Below are 21,852 nucleotides of genomic sequence, written 5' to 3'. Positions count from 1 at the left end.
TCCAAAGCTGGATTGATGTCATTGGCTATTCTTGCATACTCATGATCCCATTGGCAGACTGTGGCATGAAAATTTTGGGACCTGTGTGTGTGTTTGTGTGAGCAACCAGTCGTCCCCCCACCCCCGGTCTTCCATACCTTGCTGCTTTTAAAGTGAAGAAGGTGTACAAACTTAAACTGTACATTGTTGTTGTATGTCTGTAGAGATCCTGGCAAACGACGTAGACTGGGACTCCGGTGTGTCCTTGCAGGACTCCGAAGGCTTCCGGTAAGATTTTAGAGTTGATTGAAAGGCGGCGGGGGGGGGGTGTTCTTTGTTGCCCTTTTAAGAAAAGGAAGCTGAATCCAAAAACACCAATAGCCACAGTAAAAAAAAAAAAGATGTAGGATCATCTTTGGAAACAACCACCCATCCCCACCCACCCCCACACAAGTGGCCATGGTAAAGAGATTTTTATCAGATCTATGTGCAGAAAGAGTTTTGTCCTACTGGCTTCAGCCCACGCAGAGGCAGCTCTCTGAACAGATGGAGAGCTCCATATGGTTGGCCTGAGTAGCTGCTGCCAGTACTATCTTGCTTGCCGCCCAGTATTACAGCCGCATTATTTGCTTTGCCCAAGGGGATGTCCCCAGTGCTTGGACAAATTGCTCCAGAACTCATGGTGAAAGCAAGCTGAGAAAAAGAAAGATGCAGGCGGGCAGGTAGGAGAAGGAGGTAACATCTGGTTAGGGGGTGGGGCTTCCACTTGCTTTGGATGGCCAACCTCCAGGTGGTAGCTGGAGATCTCCCGCTACTACAACTGATCTCCAGGCAATAGAAATCAGTTCCCTTGGAGAAAATGGCCACTTTGGCAACTGGACTCTATGGCATTAAAGTCCCTCCTTACTCCAAACTCCGCCTCCTCAGGCTCCACCCCCCATGTCTCCAGGTATTTCCCAACCCAGAGCTGGCAACCCTACATTTGCTTCTCCTCAACAACCTCTCCATCCATGTATTGATGCTCAAAAGCTTATACCCTGAAAATTTTGTTTGTCTCTAAGATGCTACTTGACTCGGATCCAGCTCTTCTTCTGCAGGACAACACAACTACTCTCCTGAAACTGGCAGTGGAGAGATTGATGGCCATGAGCATAAATAACTTTAAAAGGGGGTTGGACAGATTCATGGAGGGAGAGGGACTGTGGCTCAGTGGTAGAGCATCTGCTTGGCATGCAAAAGGTCCCAGGTTCAATCCCCGGCATCTCCAGTTAAAGGGACTAGGCAAGTAAGTGATGTGAAAGACCTCTACCTGAGACCCTGGAGAGCCACTGCCAGCCTGAGTAGACAATACTGACTTTGATGGACCAAGGGTCTGATTCAGTATAAGGCAGCTTCATGTGTTCATGAGAGGTCCATCAGTGGCTACTTGCCATGGTGACTGAAGAGAGCCTCCATCAACAGAGGCAGCAAACCTCTGAATAAAAATGCCTGGGAGGCAGAATCAGGAGAAAGTCTTGGCCTCTATGCCCTGTTTGTTTGGCCCTCCAGGTTAGCTGGTTGGCTGCAGTGTGGAACTGTATGGTGGCCTAAGCAAGCCACTGCTCTGATACAGCATAATTTACTTACATTCCTAACTTCTTCTGACCATAGGTATCTCATGTGATGAAGCCAGTATTCTGTAGAAATTCCCTGTGGATGCCACTTAGTTATTGGGCGAAGTACATAGGCATGCATGCATCTTCACACATTACAGAGAACACAGCTTGGCTCTGGGGTCTTCACCCTGTATCAGATGTAACACAGTCACCGGTGTGGGTTCTCCTCCATTCTCGTTCATGTGTGGTGCCTAGTTACGATCAGGAAGCGTGCTGCAGGGTGGAGCCTGAGGAGGGTGGGGTTTGGGGAGGGGAGGGACTTCAATGCCATAGAGTCCAATTGCCAAATCTGCCATTTGCTCCAGGTGAACAGACCTTGATCGACTGGAGATTATTTGTGACAGATCTCCAGCTAGTACCTGGAGGTTGGCAACCCTATGCATGTGTGGAAGAGGCTTCGGCCTTCCCTAGGGTTGCTGGCTCCAGGTTGGGAAATTCCTGGGGATTTGGGGGGTGGAACCTGGGGCAGGTGGGGTTTGAGGAGGGAAGGGACCACAGCAGCCATTTTATCCAGAGGAAATGATCTCTGTTTGGAGATCAGTTGTAATTTCAGGAGATCTCCAGGCCCCACCTGGAAATTGGCAGCCTAGCCTTTCCCTGACACACCATTTCCTTAGCCTCAAACAGTCTTGGGGGCGGGGGGATTGGACCTGTATCCCAGGGACCAAGTGTAGGGTTGCCAGGTCCCTCTTTGCCACTGGCCGGAGGTTTTTGGGGTGGAGCCTGGCTACCCTGATCTCGTCAGATCTCAGAAGCTAAGCAGGGTCAGCCCTGGTTAGTATTTGGATGGGGGACCACCAAGGAAGTCCAGGGTTGCTGCGCAGAGGAAGGCACTGGCAAACCACCTCTGTTAGTCTCTTGCCATGAAAACCCAAAACGGGTCGCCATAAGTCGGCTGCGACTTGACGGCACTTTACACACTGAGGAAGGTGGAGATGGGGAGGGGAGGGATTTTGATGCCATAGAGTCCAATTGCCAAAGCAGCCATTTTCTCCAGGGGAACTGATTTCTGGTGGCTGGAGATCAGTTGTAATAGTAGGAGATCTCCAGCTAGTACCTGGAGGTTGGCAACCCTAACCATGTGAGTTTTCCTTCAATACTGTTTCAGGTTGGGAAATGGTGCCGTCGTGAAGAGGCTTTGTCAGTAATCCTTGTAACAACCATGTAGGGAAGTTAGTATCCTGTACCACTGTGGCCAGGAGAGGAAAAATTGCCTCACCAAAGGCCTCCGTCTGCTATGCGCTGACGGGAGCCGAGCCAGGGACTTCCTGGCTCCCTCTCTTAGTCACAGCGCTGTGCCGGCTCACAAGAGGATGAGCCGTTCTGCATGTTTATCATCGTCCCAGTGCCAAATTGTCTGGGTTTCTGAAATTTATAGCAAATATTGTGTGGCTTAGCATTCCCCAGTTCCTTGTGTTAAGCAGGCGTTTGTCATTTCGGGCAATTAGCCCCTGATCATTTTAAGAAGTCTCTCAGATACTGACTCACTCGTTTCATACAGAGAACTTTAAGAAGTCTAGAGAGTGTGCCAATAATGCGGTTTTCTATTTGCTTTTTAAAAAGTCAGTCTTTTAAACAAAGTGGACATTGGACAAAATGGCCTCCAGGCCCCAAACGTTTATGCTAGAATAAAATAACTGGTCAGTCTTGAAGACACCACAAAACTCCTGTTTGTTCTTGTTAACAAAGCCCCTTCCTTCACTGCATTAAATTGAATCAAAGATCGTGCTCTTAATTAAATCAAAGATGGGGCTCTTGAACATCTTTTTTTTCTTCTTTCTGGAGATCACTGTTCATCCACATTGGCACCTTGGATCCCCTACCACGTTTCCGTCTTGCTGGAATAGTGATGGCTTGAGCTTAGGGTTGCCAACCTCCAGGTACTAGCTGGAGATCCCCTGCTATTACAACTGATTTCCAGCTGATAGAGATCAGTTCCCCTGGAGAAAAGTGCCGTTTTGGCAATTGGACTCTATGGCATTAAAGTCCCTCCCCTCCCCAAACCCTGCTCTCAGACTCTGCCCCAAAAACCTCCCGCCGGTGGCGAAGAGGGACCTGGCAACCCTACTTGAGCTTGCAAGAGCTCTTGTTTTAGGAGAGCCCCCCCTCTACTTGCTCCTTTCCCTTCCAGCATTCTTGCCGATGGAATGACTCTCATCATGCCTCTGAGTTCATTAAAGTCTGCCCTACTAAAATCGAACATACATGCCTGGCTACGAACTTCCTTGCTCCCCAACAGCAAAAGGAATTCTCGGTGGACATGGTCACTTCCTCCTAAGGTCCCCACCACCTCCACCCCATCTACCAACTCTTGCTTGTTGGTTAATATTAAGTTGGGTGTGGCCAAGCCCCTCAAAGCATCCTCCTCTATTTGAAAAAAGAAGTTGTCAGCCAGGCAGGTCAGGAAATTGTGTGACTCTGGATGCTCAGCGGAGTTTGTCTTCCAGCACAAATCGGGGAAGTGGAAGTCACACGTAATTACAAAGGCATGTTGCTTGGATATGCTGTCAAGCTGCTCAAGGAGGGCAGCATCCACCTCCTCGCCCTGTTCAGGCAGTCTGTAGCAGGGTCTAACCATAATACTGTTTTTGTTCTTGAGTGATCTCCAGTGAGGGATGTAGGATTGCCAACCCCCAGGTACTAGCTGGAGATCTCCTGCTATTACAGCTGATCTCCAATAAAAATCAGTTCACTGGGAGAAAATGGCCGCTTTGGCAATTGGACTCTATGGTAGGGTTGCCAGGTCCCTCTGCACCATCGGTGGGAGGTTTTTGGGGCAGAGCCTGAGGAGGGCGGGGTTTGGGGAGGGGAGGGAATTCAATCCCATAGAGTCCAATTGCCAAAGCGGCCATTTTCTCCAGGGGAACTGATTTCTGTCGGCTGGAGATCAGTTGTAATAGCAGGAGATCTTCTGCTGTTACCTGGAGGTTGGCAAAGAGGGACCTAGTGGGATGGCTCTAGATGCAATATATGTCCAAGGAAGTTGTGGTTTGTCTGGCTGAGGCCTACTTGTGGGAGGATAGTATGGCCTGCCTACCTGTCTCTTTCTTGGGAGGTATGAAGAGGAGGAGCCAGATGCAGGTGTGCAATGTAGTGTAGCTGCTTGAGCCAGTCAGAAGGGTCCTGCTTGAACCAGACTTTTTGAGGGAGGAATTTTGAGGGAAATGAAATTGGTTGAATGACCATTTGGAGGCCTTCTGGGGAGTCCAGGCCTGGGAAAGGAACCCTTCAGACAGCGTTTCTCCGGGTGCCAGGACTTATGCCCACAGAATACAGTTTTCCCATTTCCTCCCTCTCATGGTAGTCCAAAATGCCCCCTGAAATCCTGTACTTGAAGGTCTCCTCTCCCCCAGTTACAGAATTTTTGTGGGGGAAGAGTCAGGCTGCCCCAGGAGAGAGTCAGGAAAATCACTCTCTACTAGTCTGGGTTGACCCATTGATAAGATTTGGGACTAATTATTTCCTAAAGTAAGGAGCCCCGTGGTGCAGAGTGGTAAGCTGCTGTACTGCAGTCCAAGCTCTGCTCACGACCTGAGTTCGATCCCGACAGAAGTCGGTTTCAGGTAGCCGGCTCAAGGTTGACTCACCCTTTCCATCCTTCTGAGGTCGGTGAAATGAGCACCCAGCTTGCTGGGGGTAAAGAGGAGATAACTGGGAAAGGCACTGGCAAACTACCCCTGTAAACAAACTCTATACCTAGTAAACGTCGGGATGTGACATCACCCCATGGTTCAGGAATGACCCGGTGCTTGCACAGGGGACCTTTACCTTTTTACCTATTTCCTAAAGTGACATTTCAAAAGCAAATTGTTTTGTGAAATTTGGGGGAGAGTTCTATGCACCTTTGGGAACTGCTCTGTGAAAGAGAGATCAGATTGAGTGATCTTCCCTTCCAGAAGTCAACTTGGAAGAGCAAAGGTGTGTATGTTCCTCCAGTTTCGTTGAGAATGGTGGAAAGCACACAGGCTGCCCTGAAAGAGTTAAGTTTAGGCCTACTGAAGTGACTGAGCTGATTTATTTTAATCATGAAGATTATGGCGAGAGCCAATCGGGAATGACTGAGTAGACATGTGTGTGTTCTTAGAGGGGGGGGAGAGAAGAAATGGGTCATCTGCGGTGAGACAGTGAAAACTGGTGTAGCATTACTCTGGGATCCCAAAGTGAGAGATGATTGAAATGGCTAAAGACCGTGGCTTGGATCCCGTACTCTTGGATCCTGTACTTCTGCCAGCGGAAGAGGGAGAGGGTGATTTTTCACTAACCCCCCTATTCAGGCCCCCCCATTGATACTATTCAGGGCCCCCCAGTAATACTTCCCCAACTTGTGGGGCACAATTTCAGATGGAGAGCAGACATCAGTGACAGAGGGGAGGAGATAATATTTCCCTATACTTAGGAGAGATCTATTCCTCCTAAATGGGATCCACTTCAGTTAGGGTTGCCAACCTCCAGGTACTAGCTGGAGATCTCCTGGGATTACCACTGATCTCCAGCCGATAGAGATTTTTGTGTCTGGGTAACCATACCTGCATCACAGGTATAATATATACATGCATGAGCTCCCTACAAGCAGAACCCAAAGAAGCAGCTTCCCAATGGCCCCTCCTTTCCTGCCTCTTGCATAGCACCAAACATGCACACAGATTCCATTGTCTGCTAACGGAAGGCTCCGATAGCCTTCACTCCCCGCATCCCCTTCCTTTAAGTTTCGTTTCTCTGTGTAAGGGAACAATAGAGGTCTATTGACTAGATGTAGCAATGCTCACACAGGCGGGTTAGAAACTATGACGTTGCAGTGACAAACCACATCGAATGTTGGAATTTCGAATGTCTGTATAACCTCTTGCATTGTCCCTCCCCCTGTGTGACCAGATTGCAGAGCTCATTAGTCTGCTTTCTGGGATCACCCAGTTCTGACTTCCTTGGCCAATAAAGCAAGCCGTGACAGCTCAACCCAACCTCCTGTCCTCATTTACTATTGGACTCTATGTTAATGGGGGGACCCATCACATCAAGATCACGTGGAGAAAATGGCCGCTTTGGAAGATGGATTCTGTGGCATTATACCCCACTGTAGACCCTGCCCTTCCCAAACCCCGCCTGCCTCAGGCTTCGCCCCAAAAATCTCCAGGTATTTCCCAACCCAGAGCTGGCAACCCTGCCTCTGAGCTAGGGTTGCCAGGTCTCTCTTCGCCACCAGTGGGAGGTTTTTGGGTAGGGTTGTCAGCTCTGGGCTGGGAAATACCTGGAGATTTTGGGGGTGGAGCCTGAGGAGGGTGGGGTTTGGAGAGGGGAGGGACTTCAATGCCATAGAGTTCAATTGCCAAAGTGGCCATTTTCTCCAGGTGAACTGATCTCTATCAGCTGGATATCAGTTGTAATAGCGGGAGATCTCCATCTACCACCTGGAGGTTGGCAACCCTATTTTGGGGCAGTGCCTGACGAGGTCGGGGTTTGGGGAGGGGAGGGACTTCAGTGTAGGGTTGCCAAGTGCCAGGTGGTGGCGGGCAAACTCCCAATCCATCTAGCTGCCCGCTGACCAGGTGAGGGTCGGCGGGCAATCAGTGCAACCGGCGACACGTCACTTCTGGTTCACATCCGGAAGTGCTGCATTGCAAAGGGCCAGTTTCCACTCAAACTCCCAGTTTGAGTGGTAAAGGCTTGTTGCGATGCAGCACTTCCGGGTGTAAAACGCATCGCAACTGGGAGTTTGAGTGGAAACCTGCCCTTTGCAATGCAGCACTTCTGGATGTAAATCGGAAGTGATGAAGCAGTTCCGGGCGCACGCAACTCCCACCTCCACTCTAAAAACCTCCCGCCGAAGAAGAAGAGGGACCTGGTAAACCTACAATGCCATAGAGTCCAGTTGCCAAAGCAGCCATCTTTTTCCAGGGGAACTGATCTCTGTCAGCTGGAGATCAGTTGTAATAGTGGGAAATATCCTGCCACCACCTGGAAATTAAAACCAATAACACAAATATTCTTTTTCACAAATGTATGGTAAGTATTTCAATTTGATTATGTTACTTCACATGAATCATGATATATAGAATCATACAGACCACTTTCTTTTGCAGGAATACTCAAAATAATATGGTTCCTTTTACAGAGATAATCAATTTCATATAAACATTCTATATACAACCAAGACAGGAACCCGGTAAGTATCCTGTTTCAGAGTTCTTTTTCCTCAGTTGGTGTGTAATAATAGAATGTCAATAATGTCCCATAAATCACAAGAATGTCTAATCTTTGTTTCTTATTTTGCAGGTTATTGTCCCACATTGTAAGCAATTCCTGTTGTGCTATAAAGTTGATGGAAGTATTCTTATAGATTCCACTCCATTTGCAGTTCTATTACAATTCATCAAAAATCAATTAATACATAGTTATTGGCTAAATTTTCTTAATAACATGCATGAAAATAAACAAAAAGCCTGAAAAGTCACACGTGGCGTTTAACCCGTTAAACGCCACGTGTGACTTTTCAGGCTTTTTGTAATACCACTCCTAGAGTTAATGAGCAAAAATTCCATTTAACCTGCAAGCTTCAGACTGTAATTACCCAGCACAATGTCTTTGAAACAGTGATTGTATGCATTGGCTAGGAGTAACAGACGTGAAAAAGTTGTCGGTGAGTAATACTGTGTACATAGATTTGTTTATTTTCATGCATGTTATTAAGAAAATTTAGCCAATAGCTATGTATTAATTGATTTTTGATGAATTGTAATAGAACTGCAAATGGAGTGGAATCTATAAGAATACTTCCATCAACTTTATAGCACAAAGGAATTGCTTACAACGTGGGACAATAACCTGCAAAATAAGAAACAAAGATTAGACATTCTTGTGATTTATGGGACATTATTGACATTCTATTATTACACACCAACTGAGGAAAAAGAACTTTGAAACAGGATACTTACCGGGTTCCTGTCTTGGTTGTATATAGAATGTTTATATGAAATTGATTATCTCTGTAAAAGGAACCATATTATTTTGAGTATTCCTGCAAAAGAAAGTGGTCTGTATGATTCTATATATCATGATTCATGTGAAGTAACATAATCAAATTGAAATACTTACCATACATTTGTGAAAAAGAATATTTGTGTTATTGGTTTTTATTAAGAGATATAAATTTTGCCATAGTGACTACATCTTTTTGACTAACTTCCTATACTGTGGTCCAAGTATTTATTATTGTGACCACCTGGAAATTGGCAACTATTTTTTAATTTGTATATTTGCAATCATCTTTTTATAATACAGTCCTCTTGCTTCCTTATAGCCTTTCTCACTGTTCACACTATCTATCTATCTATCTATCTATCTATCTATCTATCTATCTATCTATCTATCTATCTATCTATCTATCCATCCATCCACAGAGTTACAAAATAAAATCGAGCCAGGAGATAGGGAGGGCGGCAGAAGAAATAACAATGAGGAAAGAATGCCCAGACTGACACGATTGATGACTGAAATGTCTCCAAGCCCAGTTCCGACATCTGCCTTGCCAAAGCTCCCTCCTTTCAGCTGTGGCCTGGCGAGATGCCACCTAGTGTTATTTTAGGCTGCTGCAGGGGCCTTCCAAGCCTCTGTGAGCGTGTTGTCTCCCCGCTAGGCTGCCGCCATCACTGTTAAACCACCCTTAATCCTTGTTATTTTTTTCTAATCCCCCCCACTCCGTGCTGCCTTGCTTTCAGGGCCTTTGTTCCCAACCAGGAGCTGGAGCTGAGCCCCAGGCATGAGCAGGCCAAGCAACTGCTGCAGAGAGCTCGCATGAAGTCCCGGACAAACCCTCTCCGAGCCAGCCATAGCATCTTGCCCGCTGCGCCCCAGGAAAGGAGGTAAGGCTTTCCCTGGGCTAGGTGTGAGGTGCATAGGAGAAGGGGGATAGAGAAGGGTTTGTTATGTTTTTGCAATGTGTCACCAACTTTGAGCTTTTCCTGCCACCTTCGTGGTAAAACTCACGTACCTCCTCCTGGCACGTATGTCCTGGCATATTCTTAATCCACCAGCCATGTGAGACTGGGCCCCTCTCTACCTGTTTGTCGGGGGTCTTTTTATTTTCCAGTCATCTCCCCCTCAGAAAACATTGCATTGTCTGTCCACCATCATCTCAATAAGTTATTATCATGTATTGGCCAGTCGAAAGCTGCTGACATTGTACAGGAGGGTGCTGCGTGAGGATAAAGATGCACCAAGAGAACACCACAGGAGTTTGTAGTGTATGTCACCAGCAGCCAGAAAAGCGATATATTTGGGGGGAAACACAATTGTGGAATGCAGCCTCAGCGTTTGATCCCACCAAATGGGAGTTCGATTAAGGCAGAAGTGCCGCAGCAGTTTAAAAAACTGACAGCATTCATTCCAGCATAAGGTTTTGTGAGTCAGAGCTCATTTCATCAGCATGTGATGAGCTCTGACTCACGAAAGCTTATGTTGGAATAAACTTTGAGAGTCTTGCAAGGTGCTGCTGGACTTCCGCTTAATTTGGCTACAACAGGCTAGCACGGTTCACCCTCTGGAATGAAAAGTGAGTTAAATACCGTTCTCATCTTGACCCCCACAGTAATTACCAAAACTGTCCACAAGGCTAGTCCGCTGGCTTCATTCAGAAGTAGTCGTGAAGCTAAATTTGTAAAGCCTTATCTTCCAATCACATGTTAATGAATGCACTTTTATATTGGTTAAACGTGCAAGTATGTCTTTTAGTAGAACAGAGATTTAGTTTGATTTGAGTGTTTTAAAAATTCTCTTGATAAGACAGGCCACTAGGCCTCATGAGGCACTCACTTAGTACTATAGTATGAATTCCTTGTTTGATTAACATAGCAGAATGTACTTGCTTGTACACTGGAGGAGGAGTTCTGACAGTGATCGAATACCCATCACATCAAAGATTACCATACACAGCAGAAGAACCCGTTACGCAGTGGTAGTTTGCACAGAGTTATTGAAACGAGAGGATTATACTAATTGACTTTCCTTTTCATGAAAACCAGAGAGGCGCCAACCGTAAGATCTTGGCATCCCAGCACACGGGTGTTTTTTTGCAAAGCATATGAAACTCTGTTCTCGGAGCAAAGCCAAAGAGCAAATCATATCCTCCATCAGCAAGAATTTCCACCATTCCATTCACTTCCTTTTTAAAGTCTTCTCGTGTTTACACTGGGAGGGGCTGTGGCTCAGTGGTAGAGCCTTTCCTTAGCATGCAGAATGTCCCTGGTTCAATCCCCAGCATCTCCAGTTAAAGGGACTAGGCAAGTAAGTGATGTGAAAGACCTCTGCCTGAGACCCTGAAGAGCCGCTGCCAGTCTGAGTTGACAGTATTGACTTCGATGGACCTTGATGGTCTGATTCAGCATAAGGCAGCTTCATGTGTTCATGTGTACTCTCTTTAGCATCTTTTCTTGGCCAGGTCCAAACAGAGAACAGTATAAAGACACCCAGTCCCATTCTGTCTGCAAAGCAAACTATGTCTGGTTGTGGTCTGCACCGGGGTTGGCGACCCACTAGGGTCCCGCTCTTGAAGTCATGTACTTCTTTATTGCTAGATCATTCCAGTCTCCACTGAGGGCTGCTTAACATTACTGTGTTTTTCCTTCGGTTGCTGCCCTTGGGGCAGGGGTAGTATTGGTGCTGGGCTATTCAGTCCCTCAGGTGCCAGTGCGGCATGATAGTCAGAGTGTTGGATTACGACTGGGAAGACTTTGGTTCAAATGTCAACTCAGGGCCTAACTGTACCTTGCGTTCCACCCCCCACCCCCGAGTCCTCCTGATCTATATGCATTTGCAAGTTCCCTGATGGCATCTCAATTCTCATGTGCGTGGGGGAGGGGGGTCCAGTTCAGATTAGGACCAAAGTGCGTAAGGAGAAGGGGCTTCAGCTTTACCCCCTGCACTGTTTTCCAAAGTCGAAATGGCCCCAGGGAACTGTTAGTTGCCCCATTGGGGTCCCTTGTATACTGATGGGATATACACAGGTTTCCCAAATGGTCCAATAGTGCTTCTCTGGGGCTGTTTTAAGTTAGGGCACTGTTATGGGGTGGAGGATTGTGGAGGATCTTGACAGGCTAGAGAGTTGGGCTAAAACTAATAAAATGCACTTCAGCAAAAGTAAATGTAAAGTTTTGTATTTAGGGAGGCAAATCAAATGCATAATTATAGGATGGGGGAGACTTGTCTTAGCAGTAGTGTGTTCGAAAAGGATCTAGGGGTCTTAGTAGACGAAACACTGAACATGAGCCAGCAGTGCGATGCGGTAGCTAAAACGGCAAATGCGATCTTGGGTTGCATCGACAGAAGTATAGTGTCCAGATCACGTGAAGTGATGGTATCACTTTACTCTGCTCTGGTTAGACCTCACCTAGAGTATTGTGTTCAGTTTTGGGCACCACAATTTATGAAAGATGTAGAGAAGCTAGAATGTGTCCAGAGGAGGGCAACAAAGATGGTGAGGGGTCTGGAGACCAAGTCCTATGAGGAAAGGTTGAAGGAGCTGGGTATTGTCGAAGGCTTTCACGGTCAGAGTTCATTGGTTCACTGTCCTTCAGTGTTACTCCTCTGAAGATGCCTGCCACAGCTGCTGGCGAAACGTCAGGAAAGAAAATACCAAGACCACGGTCACACAGCCCGGATAACCTACAAGAACCAATGAGCTGGGTATGTTTAGCCTGAAGAAGAGAAGACTGAGAGGGGATGTGATAACCATCTTCAAGTACTTGAAGGCCTGTCATATAGAGGATGGTGCCAAGTTGTTTTCTGTTGTCCCAGAAGGTTGGACCAGAACCAACGGGTTGAAATTAAATCAAAAGAGTTTCCGTCTAGACATTAGGAAGAATTTTCTAACAAAGCAGTTCCTCAGTGGAACAGGCTTAGAATCATAGAATCATAGAGTTGGAAGGGACCACCAGGGTCATCTAGTCCAACCCTCTGCACAATGCAGGAAACCAACAACTACCTCCCCCCACATCCCCAATGACCCCAACCCTCCCCCTGCCATGCAGGATCCCACAATCAAAGCACTCCTGACAGATGGCCATCTAGCCTCTGCTTAAAGACCTCCAAAGACGGGGACTCCACCACCCTCCGAAGCAGCACATTCCACCGTCGAACAGCCCTCACCGTCAGGAAGTTCTTCCTAATGTTTAGGTGGAATCGCTTTTCTATTAGTTTAAATCCATTACACCGTGTCCTAGTCTCTGGAGCAACAGAGAACAAGCTAGTTCCCTCATCAACATGACATCCCTTCAAATATTTAAACATGGCTATCATGTCTCCCCTCAACCTTCTCTTCTCCAAACTATACAAACCCAACTCCTTAAGTCTCTCCTCATAAGGCATGGATTCCAAACCTCTGATCATTCTGGTCGCCCTCCTCTGGACACGCTCCAACTTGTCAACATCCTTCTTAAATTGAGGAGCCCAAAATTGGACACAGTATTCCAAGTGAGGTCTAACCAATGCAGAATACAGTGGTAGTATTACTTCCCTTGATCTAGACACAATACTCCTATTGATGCAGCCCAGAATTACATTGGCCTTCTTAGCTGCCATATCACACTGTTGACTCATGTTCAGTTTGTGGTCCACTAAGACTCCCAGATCTCTTTCACATGTACTGTTGTCAAGCCAACTCTCTCCCATCCTGTACCTGTGCCTTATGTTGTTTCTGCCTAGGTGAAGTACTTTACACTTCTCCCTATTGAAATCCATGTTACTGCTTATGGCCCAGCGCTCCAGTCTATCGAGGTCATTCTGAACTCTGAACCTACCCTCCAGGGTATTAACTACCCCTCCTAACTTGGTGTCATCTGCAAATTTGATTAGCTTGCTCTCTATTCCATCATCCAAGTCATTTATAAAAATATTAAATAGTACTGGTCCCAAGACAGGCCCCTGTGGTACCCCACTGCTCCCTCCTCTCCAGGATGAAGTTGTGCCATTAATGTGCACCCTTTGGGTTCGGTTGGTCAACCAATTACCAATCCACCTAACAGTAGCAGTGTCCAGCCCACATTTTACTAGCTTTGTTTCAAGAAGATAATGGGGGACTTTATCAAAGGCTTTACTGAAATCAAGGTACACTACATCTACAGCATTCTCTTCATCTACCATACTTGTCACTCTTTCAAAAAAAGATATGAGATTAGTTTGGCATGACCTGTTTTTGAGAAACCCATGTTGACTGTCAGTGAGTACGGCATTTCTTTCTAAGTGCTTACAGACTGTCTGTTTAATTATCTGCTCTAGTATTTTACCTGGTATTGATGTCAGGCTGACTGGGCGATAATTGTTTGGGATTTCTTTCCCCACCTTTTTAAAGATGGGACCACATTTGCCCTCCTCCAGTCTGCTGGAACTTCTCCTGTTCTCTGCTTCCTCTGGAGGTGGTGAGCTCTCCTTCCCTGGTGGTTTTTAAGAAGAGGTTAGACGGCCATCTGTCAGCAATGCTGATTCTATCACCTTAAGCAGATCATGAGAGGGAGGGCATCTTGGCCATCTTCTGGGCATGGAGTAGGGGTCACTGTGTGTGTGTGTGGGAGGTAGTTGTGAATTTCCTGCATTGTGCAGGAGGTTGGACTAGATAACCTTGGTGGTCCCTTCCAACTCTATGATTCTATGAGGAGGATGAGAGGTGGTATCTCCAGTCTTGGTTTCTCATTAGGCTTCAAGATGTGCTATAAAGCCAAATGGTGCCTCTGCCCAGTTTTGGGTCATTGTGTCGGAGGCTGATAAAGGGCCAATCAGCGTCACCAAATCCTGTTGATGTCTCTTTGTGATGCAGGGATGCCTGTGGGTTTGCTGTTGTGGACACAAGGAACTTTGCTCTGAAGGACGGAGACTCCCATGCTAGTGGGAACCTAAGTGATTCCTCTAGCGGGGAATCTAGCTGTAGTCAGCAGAGGAAGCGGGGGCCGTCGCCATCCCGAGTCCGTTTTGAAGACGAATCTGCGCGGGACGCTGAGGTCCGCTACTTGGAACGCCTGCAGCAGCGTCAGAAGCGGGTCCTGGATTCGGTCCTCTTATTTCTTGGACAGGGCCCACTGGCCTCCAAACCGGACCTTTCAGACTATATAAACGGCGACCTCCAGCGTAAGCAGAACGGAGAACAGCAGAACGCTAGGCAAGTGGCGGAAGTGCTTGCTCACCAAAGCAGCAAGGGGCGCTCTGAGAGGGGGAAACCTCTTGTGGTCAATGAGGAAGGGAAATGCAGTGCCTGTGGCTCTTACATCACCAATTCAGCACCCAATCAGAACCCAGATGCCCGAGTCAACCCGACTGGGAATGCCATGCCTCCAACCGGCAACATCCCCCAAGAAAGCAAAAATTCAGCCCAGGCCAATGAAAACAAAGAGCTCAGTACATGCCAAGAGGACCCACGGACAAGGACTCTGGGTCCTAAAGGAACTCCACTGTGGATCCTCCCTTCTCGGCAGCATGTGTACACAGAACGTATCAGGGAGACTTATATTGGAGAAGTGACTTGCATAGATGATGTGGACTCGGCTTTAGACAGCACCACTGACACCTCAGACAGCTACAGGACTGACAGTGAAGAGGCTGGGACCAGCAGCTGCCGGCCGGGGAACAAAAATAACTACCGTGGTAGTTCCGGTTCTGATCCTAAGCTACCTTGTCCTTCAGAAAAGGGCCAGAAGGCTGAGTGGGAGAGGCGCAGGGAGAACGGTGTCTGCAGTACCAGCGGGGAGAAGACCTGGGATAATGGGGCCAACGTTAGTCAAGTGGAGATCCAGTCAACTGCTAACGAGACATGCAACTGTCATTTGAAAGGGGCTTCGCAAGTGAAAGATCAGGTGACCAGGAGGACAGTCAATGGGGTGGAAAGCTTTCCCAGAGTCGGCCAGCCTGCCGATCAGTTCCAGCAGATCAAGAAAGGCAAGGCCCAAGGACACACCAGGACCGCCAAAGTTCAGCTGAGGCAGCCCACGCCTGCCGTCTGCTCCCAGCAGGTGCCTTCCCATTTGGTCCCTGGTGGTGGGACAGATTCTTTGAATGAGAAGCCACTGGAAAGCTCTGATCGTGCTCCTCGGCCAACCAACAATTTAAGCCAGACTGCACAGATAACAGGCCCATCACAGCAAATAGTAAAGCAAACGGCCGTAGGCTACAACTTAGTGAACCGGGTACCTGCACCTCCTAGCACTGGAAAAGCCCTCTCCTCCCCTTTGCCTTACAGGAGGGCTGTCTTGACAGGCGGCTTCAAGCCCACCAATCAGGATCCCGGGCTCATGGGCCAAGCCAACGAACTGTCAGTTAACTCAGCTTCCCCCAATGGTTTGCAGCAAAAATGTGTGTCTGGCCTGCAGGAGCAGTGTTACTTGCAGCCAGCTCCAGACATGCTCTCCAAGAGTCACCTGCTGGCCTTGTCCACCAATAATTGCAATAACACACATGCCAAGGGTCTGCCAGAAGGCTCGGCGACGGCTACAGAGGAAAACAGTGAGGAGCATCTCCAGAATAATTGGAAGTTGGACAAGAGCAAAGGTAAGAGAGAACATCTTTCAGCAATGTTGTTTCTATGACCTTAAGCATATGATGAGAGGGAAGGCATCTTGGCCATCTTCTGGGCATGGAGTAGGGGTCACTGGGGTGTGTGGTGGGGGAGGTAGTTGTGAATTTCCTGCATTGTTCAGGGGGTTGGACTAGATGACCCTGGTGGTCCCTTCCAACTCTATGATTCTATGATCGACTCGCCCCCCAAAGGATTTATTATATGCTCCGCAGATCTCTTTCAGTTATACAGTGATTAAAACAAATCATAGTATTTATACATGTTTAGTTTCAGCATCCAGGATCCTAGTTTCAGTGGCTACAGCAACAGAGCAATCCTGGGGGGGTGTTTAGATTAAGCGCGCCTGGGGATGGCGCAGCCACACCACCTTCTGAGCGGCTTGCTGCCAGGCGCACCAAGCCGAAACTCTGTTTTTCAAATAAACCTGTGAAACCTCTCCATAGGGGTTCATGGGGCTGCGCCACCAACTTTGAAAGCGAAAGGCGAAAGTTGGCACCTGCAAAAGGGGGTGTTCCCTGGCCAAAAGGGCTTAGGGGGCTAAAGTCAGCCCCGCCCCCGGGAACGCCCCCTTTGGCACCGGCGTGAGCCCCTGCACCATAGCTTCACTCCCATGGTGGCTGCACCAGCATCCTGGCAAGGCGATGCCGTGCCACTCCCCTTCTCTATTGTAAATGCCTTATGCCAGCGTAGGTGCCACTTTAGATGGCATAAGTGGCATTTATGCCAGCGTAGGGGTCATGCCACCTCCAGAGGCATTTCGCCCCCTCCCCCTTTGGATTGCTCTGCCCCTCCCCCTTTGGATTGAGAGCCAGCGTGGTGTAGTGGTTAAGAGCGGTAGTTTGGACTCTAATCTGGAAAACCAGGTTTGAGTTCCCACTCCTCCACATGAGTGGCCGAGGCTAATCAGGTGAACAGGATTTGTTTCCCTGTTCCTGCACATGAAGCCAGCTGGGTGACCTTGGGATAGTCACAGCGTTCTTAGAGCTCTCTCAGCCCCACCTACCTCACAGGGTGTCTGTTGTGGGGAGGGAAAGGGAAGGTGATTGTAAACCAGGTTGATTCTCCCTTAAGTGGTAAAGTCGGCATATAAAAACCAACTCTTCTTCCTCTTCCAAGGTTGCCAACAATATGCAGAGGATGCTCAGCTTTATCTCTTGTTTCCAGCAGAATCCCAGGGAGGCTGTAGAAACTGAGAACAGGTTCCTAGAGAAAGTTTTATTCCATCCCTGATGAGTGCTAACAAACTGAAACTTAATCCTGACAAAATGGAAGTGCTAATGGTGGGGGGAAGGTTGAACCCAGGGAATGGGATATCTCAGCGTGTTGTAGTGGTTAGGAGCAGTGGACTCTAATCTGGAGAACTGGGTTGGTTTCCCCACTCCTACACATGAAGCCAGCTGGTGACCTTGGGCAGGTCACAGTTCTCTCCAAACTCTCTCAGCCCCACCTACCTCACAAGGAGTCTGTTGTGGGGAGAGGAAGGGAAGGAGATTATCAGCCGGTTTGATTCTCCTTAAAAGGTAGAGAAAGTTGGCATATAAAAACCATCTCTTCTTCTTTTCTGGATGGTGTTGCGCTCCTCATAAAGGAGCAAGTTTGTAGCTTGCGGATGCTCCTGGACCTGGGCCTCCTGTCAGATAAGCAGATAGCAGCAGTGGCCAAGGGTGCTTTTCACCAGCTATAGCTAGTGAGCCAGCAGCAGCCCTTCTTGGACAGGCAAGATCTTGCCACTGTGGTGCATGCCCTGGTAACGTCTAGGCTAGATTACTGCAGTGCGCTATATGTGGGGCTGCCCTTGAAGGCTGCCCAGGAGCTACAAGTTGGGACAGAATGCTGCCGCCAGAAACACCGACCAGAGTGAGTCGTATGGCCCACATCGCTCCAGTCTTGTTCCAGCTGCACTGGCCCCCTATTTGCTTCTGGACAGGATCTGACCTGAGAAGGATCTTTACAAAAAAGCGCATACAAGCAAACAGCCACATTTTTTCTGTGCGCTAAGGTGAAGTTGTGTCCTATCCTGTTAGCTAAATGTGCTAATCTACCCTGAGGCTGTTCAACAAGTGACAACTGGATGTGCTTGTATGTGTTTGGAGCGGTGGACTCTGATCTGGAGAACCGGGTTTGAAGCCAGCTGGGTGAGCTTGGGCTAGTCACAGCTCTCTCAACCCCACCTACCTCACAGGGTATCTGTTGTGGGGAGGGGAAGGGGATTGTAAGCCGGTTTGAGTCTCCCTTGAGTGGTAGAGAAAGTCGGCATATAAAAACCAACTCTTCTTCTATCACGACAGGTCCGTTACCCTTGTCGTGTGGTGTTCCCCCTGTTACTCCCACCGCCATGAGTTCTGCTGCCATCGCTCTTTCCCTGACAGCTGAGGAGGCCGACAGCACCATCTCCGCACAGGGGTGCGGCAGGGAAGCTCCGAAGGGGGAGGCACGGAAGACCAAGCCAGTGCGACCAAATTCAGCCCAAGGGTGAGTAAATGAATTACACACCCGCTCCGAAGCAGCTGAGGGCAGGGGCACCTCATGGAGCAAAGCCTGGCCCCGAATTCAAGCCCAGAACCACAGAATCCACAGCAAACTCTTCGTGGAAGCTTCCCTTCAGTTCTGGAATTCCCCTCCCTATGAAAATTTACTTATTCAGGTTGAACATCCCTTATCCAGACTGCTTGGGACCAGAAGTGGTCCGTACTTTGGATCTTTCAGTGTATTGGAATATTTTGAAATGTTTGAACATAAGAACAGCCCTGCTGGATCAGACCAAGGTCCATCAAGTCCAGCAGTCCGTTCACACAGCGGCGAACCAGGTGCCTCTAGGAAGCCCACGAACAAGACGACTGCAGCAGCACCATCCTGCCTGTGTTCCACAGCACCTACCCCCATGATCATTTTGGTTGTCATTTTGGTTGTCATTTTGCACATACACGATGAGATATCTTGGGGATGGAACCCAAATTCATTTGTGTTTTATACACACTTTATACACACAGCCTGAATGTAATTTTAAACAATATTTTTAAATAATTGTGTGTACATTGAACCATCAGAAACCATCAGGATACCTGTATCAGCTGTTAAACAACAGCAACAACAAACAAACAAATAATGGCAGGCTTTCGGTCTCCACCTACGATGCATTGTACACTGTATTTTTTTTAAGCGAGAGGAAACATTGAAAGCAGGTAGCCTGGATCTGCCTGCATGCCGGCTCGAAGGGTCCAGTTTTTGGATCTGTCTGGATATGGGACGTCCGGATAAGGGATACTTTACCTGTATGTCTTCTGAAAATGGTGGAAAGACCTTTTTCTTCATAGTGGCAGTGGCCAGGAATAGGACAAAATGGGTTTAAGCAGTGTAACTGAGTGTTTGCAAGCAGGGGGTGGGGGGATCCTCACCTGGGCATAACATGCAATACATCAAAATAAGTAAAGGCAGTGGCTTTTTATTAGCAAAAAGGTAGCAGGATTGAGGTGCAGAGTTATAGTTCTTGAGAATCAGGGCTTGACCTCCCTCAGGGACTCCTTCCTTGAATCTTTATCTTTAATTTTTTTTAAAAAAAGGCTGTAACTCAGGGCTCCCCAACATGGTGCCTGTATACACCAGGTTCCCCTTGACACCTTTTTGTGGCACTCACCAAGTGTGTTTAGAACATAAGAAAAGCCATGCTGGATCAGACCAGGGTCCATCAAGTCCAGCAGTCCATTCGCACAGTGGCCAACCAGGTGCCTCTAGGAAGCCCACAAACAAGACGACTGCAGCAGCAGCATCCTGCCTGTGTTCCACAGCACCTAATATAATAGATATGCTCCTCTGATCCTGGAGAGAATAGGTATGCATCATGACTAGTAGTCATTTTTACTAGTAGCCATGGATAGCCCTCTCCTCCATGAACATGTCCTCTCCCCTCTTAAAGCCTTCCAAGTTGGCAGCCATCACGGCATCCTGGGGCAGGGAATTCCACAATTTAACTATATGTTGTGTGAAGAAATACTTTCTTTGATCAGTTTTGAATCTCTCACCCTCTAGCTTCAGCAGATGACCCTGTGTTCTAGTATTATGAGAGAGGGATAAAAGCTTCTCCCTGTCCACTCTCTCCATTCCATGCATGATTTTATAGATCTCTAATATGTTTCCCCTTAACCACATTCTTTCCAAGCTAAACAGCCCTAAGCTTTTTAACCACTCCTCATAGGGCAGTTGATCTAGCCCCCTGATCATTTTGGTTGCTCTTTTCTGCACCTTCTCAAGCTCTGCAATATCCTTTTTTAAAGTGTGTTGACCAGAACTGTACACAGTATTCCAAGCGTGGTCTCCCTATAGATTTGTACAAGGGTAGTACGATAGCCCAATTTGCAAGATCTCAGTTTGCAAGATCTGAGCAAGGCTGTCAAAGATAGGACATTCTGAAGGACTTTCATTCATAGGGTCGCCTTGAGTTGGAAGCGACTTGACGGCACTTAACACACACACACAGTACGATAGCAGCAGTTTTATTCTCTGTTTTTCGTCTAATTATGGCCAGCATGGAGCCATGTGGAGTTTTTGCTCAGGCAAGCTTCTGATTGGCCGCTGTGCAGAATTACATTACAGTTTTCATTTATTGTTACGGCCATTGGCCAGCATAGGCTGTGCAGAATAAAATAAGGTTTCAATGGCAGCTGCATGCCTCTTTCCAGCTTTGTTTCCGCAGCAGTGAGGACTATAGTAAGGACCCAAACCGATTTCTGCTTCCGTGATTCACATCCCAAGCTCTCCACTGGATCGCGCCTGCCATTGCCTCTGTTCGCTTGCTTGTGGCAGCAGAGGTTGTAAAATACGGCAGGTCTCTTTGGGCTGCCCAGCACTTCCTGTTTGCTGGAAGCAAAGGCTCTGTCCTTGGTGCTTCCTACCACCGTCCCCTCTCTCCTTCCTCTGTGCTGCCTGCAGCCTGTCCAGATCCAGATGGTTCTGCAGCTCTCGCCCTCTCAGGCACCCTCTGCTGTCTCTCGGCTTTGGCGTTGCGCTCTCACTGCCTCCTTGGCTCTCCGATCTCAGCCAGGTCTCCCCCCTTGTCTTTCGCTGTCCCGATTTCCCCCCCTCCAGCCTGCCCCAGCCTTAACCCCAGCTTTGCTCTTTCTGCCCAAATCCCCAGAAAGTGGTTGCTATGGTCACACGTGGCAGTCCCCAGAAATTAAGCCTCTGCCATTTCACCCGGGGATTATATCTAAATGCAGCTTTCTTGGTTGCAAAACAAACACAGGTTTTCCGGAGCCTCGTATTACACAGCCCAGGCAGCAGCCAAATTCTGCAGAATGACTTGTGCACACAATTCAGGCTGTCTAATTATAGTCTGCTAATTATTTGACCTAGCAAGTCAAATCTCACCAGAGAAAAATTCAAGTACAACATTGCTAAAAATAGGGTAAAGAAAAATAAAAAGTATTGCGGCAAAATAGGCCCATGATAGAAAAATGCACGCCTAACAGGAATGGTTCTCTTGGGCAAGTGGGAGGTAAGGGAGTTAAGAACATAAGAAAAGCCCTGCTGGATCAGACGTAGCAGGCTGATTCTCAGTGGCCGGGGACACCGCGATTGCAGGTCATTCTCCCTTCTCTTTACAAGTGGATGCAGTACTATTTGCCCTGTTGGCTTGTACAGAACAGAAGTCTGAATTTAGGAGCACCATCGTTA

General features: G+C 47.8%; 1 protein-coding gene across 1 annotated transcript in view; it reads left to right on the top strand.

Annotated features, from left to right (window-relative positions):
• The window catches only part of KIAA1614 (KIAA1614 ortholog), a 50,988-nt gene that overhangs the window by 2,563 nt on the left and 26,573 nt on the right, over window positions 1-21,852 (top strand). Inside the window, exons 2-5 of the mRNA XM_056844009.1 lie at window positions 204-267; window positions 9,347-9,490; window positions 14,434-16,154; window positions 18,471-18,654. Coding sequence (XP_056699987.1) covers window positions 204-267; window positions 9,347-9,490; window positions 14,434-16,154; window positions 18,471-18,654 — 2,113 coding nt within the window. The remainder of the gene's footprint in view (window positions 1-203; window positions 268-9,346; window positions 9,491-14,433; window positions 16,155-18,470; window positions 18,655-21,852) is intronic.

This window comes from Euleptes europaea, chromosome 2 (assembly GCF_029931775.1).
Source record: "Euleptes europaea isolate rEulEur1 chromosome 2, rEulEur1.hap1, whole genome shotgun sequence".
Classification (NCBI taxonomy): domain Eukaryota; kingdom Metazoa; phylum Chordata; class Lepidosauria; order Squamata; family Sphaerodactylidae; genus Euleptes; species Euleptes europaea.
This window is presented reverse-complemented; position numbering and strand designations above follow the sequence as displayed.